General features: G+C 56.9%; 3 protein-coding genes across 3 annotated transcripts; 2 read left to right on the forward strand and 1 right to left on the reverse strand.

Moving 5' to 3' along the window:
- On the forward strand, window positions 1-935 carry LOC134045078 (mas-related G-protein coupled receptor member H-like). Its single transcript, XM_062494663.1, has one exon. The coding sequence runs from the start codon at window positions 2-4 to the stop codon at window positions 917-919; it is 918 nt and encodes a 305-aa protein (XP_062350647.1). The 5' UTR covers window position 1; the 3' UTR covers window positions 920-935.
- A 1,580-nt stretch (window positions 936-2,515) lies between these two features.
- On the forward strand, window positions 2,516-3,881 carry LOC134045077 (proto-oncogene Mas-like). The gene has a single exon (XM_062494661.1). It carries the CDS (start codon window positions 2,864-2,866, stop codon window positions 3,794-3,796), a length of 933 nt encoding a protein of 310 aa, XP_062350645.1. The 5' UTR covers window positions 2,516-2,863; the 3' UTR covers window positions 3,797-3,881.
- A 1,776-nt stretch (window positions 3,882-5,657) lies between these two features.
- On the reverse strand, window positions 5,658-6,575 carry LOC134045458 (mas-related G-protein coupled receptor member H-like). Its single transcript, XM_062495245.1, has one exon. The coding sequence runs from the start codon at window positions 6,573-6,575 to the stop codon at window positions 5,658-5,660; it is 918 nt and encodes a 305-aa protein (XP_062351229.1).
- Between the last annotated feature and the right edge of the window lie 228 nt (window positions 6,576-6,803).

Genomic DNA, 6,803 nt, shown 5'->3' on the forward strand with positions numbered 1-6,803 from the left:
CATGGAGGTGAGCACCGTGTCCCCATCTCCTGCCTCACCCACTGCAGGGGACGATCTCTGTGAGACAGATGTCACCAAGGTGACCATACACAGTGTGACACTGTTCATCTGCCTCTGTGGGCTGGTGGGGAACGGGGCTGTCCTCTGGCTCCAGCGCAGGAAATCCATCATTGGCTACATCTTCACCCAGGCCTTCGATGACTTTTGCTTCCTCCTCTTCATGGTCCCCTCCACCCTGCTCTTCCTGGTGGAGGGCATGTCCTGCTCCATTATCATGTCTCCTGTGTACTTGAGCTTCCTTTTCCAGCTGTCCCTGTTCTCCTACAACATGGGGCTGTACCGGCTGATGTTCTTTAACACCAGGAGGTGGAGGTCCATTGGCTACCAGCTCTGTGGCCACCTGCCCCAGCACATGCTGTGGCTGGTCATGAGAGCCCTGCAGTGGGCTTTCTTCTACGCCGTCGTCGCTCTCAATCCCACTGTGAATTCCCTGTGCCAGAAATATGAGCACAAACACTGCTGGGGAGCTCTCATCTCCATGTACACCCTCAACTTCTTCCTCTTTGCTGCACCCCTGGCCATTTCCAGCACAATCCTCTTCACTAAGGCTAGGTCTGGTTTCCAGCAGCAGCAGCACCCAGAGAGGCTTGACATCGTTATTTTCTTCACTGCACTCTTCACTCTCCCTGTCAGCATCTGCAATTTCCTGCAGCAGCTCCATTACACCGCCGTGTCCTCCCAGGTTGTTTGCCTGCTCATCTGCATCCACAGCAGCACCAAACCCTTCATTTACTTCTTGGCAGGGGGATGCTGGAGGCCCTGCTGCAGTCTCCTCAGGGACTGCCTCCAGAGGACCTTTCATGAGTCAAAGGACAGGACTGCCTGCAGCAATGGTGCTGCTATGGACACAGGGGTCTGAGCCTGTTCACCCCTTCCCCTGCACTGCTGAAGGACCCTGGGACAGTGGTTGAGGGTTTCCTTGAGTCACCTGAGCTAGGAACGCTCCCATTTGCTGCACTCAGAGGATCCTTGAAGCCCGGCAGCTCCTGGGCTGATTCCCTCACTCCTCGAGGCTCAACTCTTCACCCGGTGAGGAGCTGCAAACACATCCAGAGTGAGCATTTCACTGCCTTTGAGGGGAATTTTTCACAGGGACCTTGCAGTGACTGCTTGTCTGCATCCACACACTTGGCATATTTCCTGTTGCATTGACTGCATTTTCTTTGTAAAGTTTTTTCCCTTGGTGTTCCTGTCCAGTCAGGGCTAGAGTGAACCCAGCCACTGAACTCCGTTGTGCTGACGCTTCATATTAAATCTGGTTTTTACTGATGCCCTTGGCAGCGATTTTTTCAGTGGTCTCCAACACTCCCGTTTGGAACACTCCCGCGGTGTAATCCCGCAGGAGAAGGGAGCAGGGGCATGTGGGAGGGAGGCTCTGAGTGGAGCACACGGGAGCAGGGCTTTCCTCCTCCCTCCCAGGTCCTAGAACACCATGGATAGGAGGAGCAGGGACATTGCCGGGATTCCCGGGTGGAGCAGCACAGGAGCCGGGATGTTGGGCGAGGTCGGTGGCCCCGGGGAGGAGGGGTCTGAGGTGTAGGATGGGTCTAGAGGGGTAAAGAGAAAGTGGGAGGGCGTCTGGATGCTGTCGATCCCAAATCTCCCCACTGGAGGACAGCAGAGTCCGGCAGACCGTGCTCGGAGCGGGGAAGCTGCCGCCAGCCGGGAAACCTGCGGGATGGGAGAGGATGGGATAAGGATGGAGAGCGGGAAGAGGGTCCAGGGATGATAATGGGATGGGGCAGGCTGCAGGAAAGGGAAGCCGGGATGAGGATGGGATTGGGATATGGAGTTGAAGCCTAGCTGAGCGTCCTTGGGTCGAGGGGAGGTTTTGGCAATGATCCCAGAGCTCTTCCCAAAATGAGAAACGCTTCTGAGAAGCAGCCAGCTGCTTTACCAGCACTGCCACCATTCCAGCACCACCAGCATCTCTCTCCTGCTGGAGGGACCATGACCCCTCAGAGAAGAGAAACGAGGAATGGTAAAAACATGTCAGGAGAGTGAAGACAGTTGGAGAACAGGACATTCTGCAGGGAAGTGGAGTGTTTCTCATCAGGAAGAAATAAACAGAAAATTGCAAAATTCTGTACATGGACCATCTGGCAAAAACCACTTCCTTAGTGGACAAAAAACCAAAAAAAAACCCATAACAAATTACTCCATAGAAGTGGAGCTCTGACGTAGCCAAAGATGCAATTTCCGACTGCCCCATGACTGCACCGACCCTTGGGGAGCAACACCAGAATAAGGTACGGACAGCAGCTGGTGCAACAGGAGTGGGGAGCTCCTGGTGATCTGGGAACTTTCTCCTTCTTCATGTTTCTGACCTGGGAGGATCCACTTTAGGACATGTATTCCAAAGGATCAAGAGGTACCAGGAATCACCGCTGATCTGCACAGATCCCCTTTACCTGCTGCTGCTGCCCCACAGTGAACAGGTCAGTGGAATGTTTTCCTTTCTCCCTCCTGCACCTCCCTCTCCTCCAGCAGTTGCCCTGTTCCTACCACCCTCTCCCGGTGACCACAGTGCCCTCTCCAGGTTCCCCCTCCTCTGCCTCCTCTGCCCTGTGCTTTCCTTCCACATCCCCTTCTGAACATCCTAACCCTCCCGCCTCCCTTTCCCACCCCACCATTTCCACCACCCTCCTCCCCTCCACATCTCACTCCTCCCCACTGAACCCTTCCCACTGCAGGGAGCTGCTGAGAAGCCGTGTGGTCCAACCCTGGATTCTCCAAGCACTGACTCCCATCCACTCTGACCACATCCAGGGACCACATCCCACTGACTGCTCAGCATCCTTCCATGGAGGTGACCACCGTGTCCCCATCTCCTGCTTCACCCATGGAAGGAGACGATCTCTGTGAGATAGATGTCGCTGATGTGGCCATAGATGGTGTCACGATGCTCATCTGCCTCTGTGGGCTGGTCGGGAATGGGGCTATCCTCTGCTTTCTCCAAAGGAATCCCACCACCTTATACATCCTCAACCTGGCCTTTGCCAACTTCACCTTCCTCCACTTCATGATCCCCTCTTCCCTGCTTTACATGCTGGAGGACGTGTCCTGCTCCACAGTCGTGTCCCTGAAGTACCTGAGGTCCCTTCTCCTGCTCTCCCTGTTCTCCTACAACCTTGGGCTGTACGTGCTGACAGCCATCAGCATTGACAGGTGCACATCCATCCTCTACCCACTCTGGTATCGCTGTCACCGTCCCCAGTGCCTGTCCTGGGTGGTGTGTGCCCTGCTCTGGGCATTCTCCATCGCTGTCATTGTCACAGTTACTTCCCTGTGCCTGTCACAGGAGCACGAGCACTGTCAGGTGTCTCTCATCTCCATGTACGCCCTCAACCTCTTCTTCTTTACCCCAGCCATGCTCATTTCCAGCACAGTCCTCTTGATTAAGGTCAAGTGCAGCTCCCACGGGCAACAACCCAAGAGACATGACATTGTTATTTTCCTGATTGTGCTCTCGTTCCTCCTCTTTGCTCTCCCCCTCACTCTCTCCAACTTCCTGCAGCAGATTGGTTACATCGTTGTGTCCTCCCAGGTTGTTTTCCTGCTCGCCTGCATCCACAGCACCATCAATCCCTTCATCTACCTCTTGTCAGGGAGATGCTGGAGGAGTTGCTCCCTGGGGTCCCTCCGCCTCTCCCTCCAGAGGGTCTTTGAGGAGCCAGAAGAAAGCAGTGCCAATGGCACTGATCCTGCCATGGACACAGCCATCCCAGCCTGCTGATCCCTTCTACTGCTCTGCTGAAGGACCCCGGGACAGTGGCTGAGGGCTTCCTCGAGTCACCTGATTAATAAATATCCATGGTATCACCTTCCCTGTGGTGCTGTAATTCTGCTGGAGAAGGGAGCAGGGGCAGTGCCAAAAGCCATGTGGGAGGGATGGTCTGCAGGGAGCACATTGGAGCATGGCTTTCCTCCTCTCTCACGGGTTCTAGAACATTATTCCCCAAAAGGAATCATGCCCCACGTGGCTGAGACTCCAGAATTCCCCCTGGCACCTGGTTCCTGCATCCTACTGCGGTCTGATATCAATAAACAGCATCATGAAGCCCTTAGCTGCCTTTGCCGGCTCTGCCAGCACTTGCCGGCTTCCTCTGGCTCCTGCTGCCAGCAGAGAACGTGGATGGAGGGAGGGGACACTGCCGTGGCTTGTGCTCCCTGGAGCAACCACGATCCCGAGTGCCCAGAGCTGGGCTGGCACCGGCACAGCCGGCACGGACAGGATGCTCCAGGGGCTCAGCATTCCCCCCTGGCTGCTCCCAGAGCATCACAGCAGAGATCTCCCCAAAGCTCTTCAATATTTAATTTTGTGAGCCAGGTGCAAAGGACTCTCTGCCTTCAGAAACCCTTACAGCTTTCAGCCGCTCCCTCAGCGGGCTCGGATGGTGCAGCAGCAAGGAGAGGAGGAGGCCGTGTGGTCCTCAGCACGGCCACCCCCTCCCAGGAGCAGGGTGACATCTGTGTTTGTCACCACGGGCTCCTGGGCATCACCCGCTTCCCTGTGGCTTCGCTGAGGTCACCAGCCCCACCACATCCCACAACTTTTCTCCAGCCCCACCACATCCCACACCTTCCCACTATGTCCAATACCTGCCCACAAGCCCTTCCACATCCCAAAACCGCCCCACAACCTCCTATCCCACTTCCCCTCCCAGCCCGCCCACCTCCCACCCTTCCCATCCCTCCCAGTCCCGTGTCTGAGGCTCCAGTCCTTCCCCATGGGCTGCTCATCCCAGGCTGCCTCATGCGGCTTTCGGGGACTGTTTCTCTGGGAGATCCCACTCCAGAGCTTCACCCGCGGTGTCCCGCCCCATAGCTTCCCTTGGAGAGGGACAAGAGGCGACAGCGGGATCTATCCATGAGCGTTTATTGGGGCGGAGGAGCGCGGAATGGCCACGAGTGGGGAAACTGCCAGGGATACCAGATGGAGCGGGGTAGGAGCTGGGCTGTCAGGGGGAAAAAGGCGGCTCCGGAGGGGGGGGGAATCCGGGATGTCAGAGGGGATCAGGAAGGATCTGAATGCCGGCAATCCCAAATATTCCCACCGGAGGGCAGCAGAGCCCGACGGCCGCACTCGGAGCGAACGCCAGCTGGGAAACAAACCCGCGGGACGGGACGGGACGGGACGGGACGGGACGGGACGGGACGGGACGGGACGGGACGGGACGGGACGGGACGGGGAATGGAGCAGAGATAGGGATGGTAAGCAGCATGGGGATGGGATGGATACAGGCAACAGGGAAGGGGAGCCAATGTGAGGATGGTTTGGGGATAGGACTGGGGTGGGAATGTGATAGGGATGGGGATGCGATAGGGATGGGGTCGGGGACAGGGTTGGGGATGGGGATAGGGATAGGGATAGGGATAGGGATAGGGATAGGGATAGGGATAGGGATAGGGATAGGGATAGGGATAGGGGTGAACACAACATCATGGATCAGTGGGATGGGAAAATCTACGGGATGCATCCTGACTCACAGCTGCAGGAAGATGACCTGCAGGCCTGGCTGGGAGCTGGAGCAAGGCTTAGCAGCTGAGCATGAAGCTGATGTGGGCAGCACAGCCAGCAGAACCACAATGGCCTCTCAGCTGGAGATTGTGGTGATCCCTGTCTCCTCAAAGACCCTCCGGAAGGCAACCTGGAGGGACACAATGGAGCAATGCCTCCAGCAGCTCCCCACCAAGAAGTAGATGAAGGGGTTGATGCTGCTGTTGATGCAGGCGAGCAGGAAAACCACCTGAGAGGACACAACCGTGTAATAGAGCTGCTGAAGGAAATTCCAGAGGCTGAGGGGCACTCCAAAGATGAGGAAGAAGAGCACAGTGAGGAAGATAACAATGTAGAGCCTTTTAGGTTGACGTCTCTTGGAGCCACACAGAACCTTGATGAAGAGGATCATGTTGGAGATGACCATGGGTGGAGCAAAGATGAGGAAGCTGAGGGCATACATGGAGATGAGAGCCACCCGGCAGTGCTCGTGCTCGTATGACAGGCACAGGGAGGTCACCACCACCATGACAGCGATGGAGAGTGCCCAGAGCAGGACACACACCAGCCAGGACAGGCGCTTGGGGCGGCGGCAGCGGTACCAGAGGGGGAAGAGAATCGAGCCACACCTCTCGATGCTGATGGCTGTCAGCACGTACAGCCCCATGTTGTAGGAGAACAGGGAGAGCAGGAGAAGGGACCTCAGGTACTTCAGGGACACGACTGTGGAGCAGGACACGTCCTCCAGCATGTAGAGCAGGGAGGAGGGGATCATGAAGAGGAGGAAGGTGAAGTCAGCGACAGCCAGGTTGAGGATGTAGACAGTGATGGGGTTCCTGCGGATGTGGAATCCAAGGAGCCAGAGGACAGCCCCATTCCCGACCAGCCCACAGAGGCAGATGAGCAGCGTGACACCATCTATGGCCACATCGGTGACATTGATCCCACAGGAATCATCTCCTTCGGTGTCCATCACGGGAGATGAGGGAGGTGGGGACGTCTGGTTCAGCTCCATGGTGGAAGGTGGGATGTGCTCCCCAGCTCTAGTCAGAACAGAGGGGGGTTAGTGGGACCTCAGGGGATCCCATTACAGGGGGAGGGGCCCTGGTGGGGTGGCACAAGGGGGCTGGGGACAGGGGGGCCATGGGATGGCTGGGGGTGAGGTGAGGGTGGAGGGAGGGTTGGATCAATCCAGTCTTCCCGATTGAGGACAACCATGGGAGGGGTGAGAGGGGATTTGGGG

The sequence above is a fragment of the Cinclus cinclus genome, chromosome 6, assembly GCF_963662255.1.
Source record: "Cinclus cinclus chromosome 6, bCinCin1.1, whole genome shotgun sequence".
Taxonomy (NCBI): domain Eukaryota; kingdom Metazoa; phylum Chordata; class Aves; order Passeriformes; family Cinclidae; genus Cinclus; species Cinclus cinclus.

Coding starts and splice junctions, on each gene's coding strand:
- LOC134045458 (XM_062495245.1), bottom strand. CDS start 6,575: ATGGAGCTGAACCAGACGTCCCCACCTCCCTCATCTCCCGTGATGGAC.
- LOC134045077 (XM_062494661.1), top strand. CDS start 2,864: ATGGAGGTGACCACCGTGTCCCCATCTCCTGCTTCACCCATGGAAGGA.
- LOC134045078 (XM_062494663.1), top strand. CDS start 2: ATGGAGGTGAGCACCGTGTCCCCATCTCCTGCCTCACCCACTGCAGGG.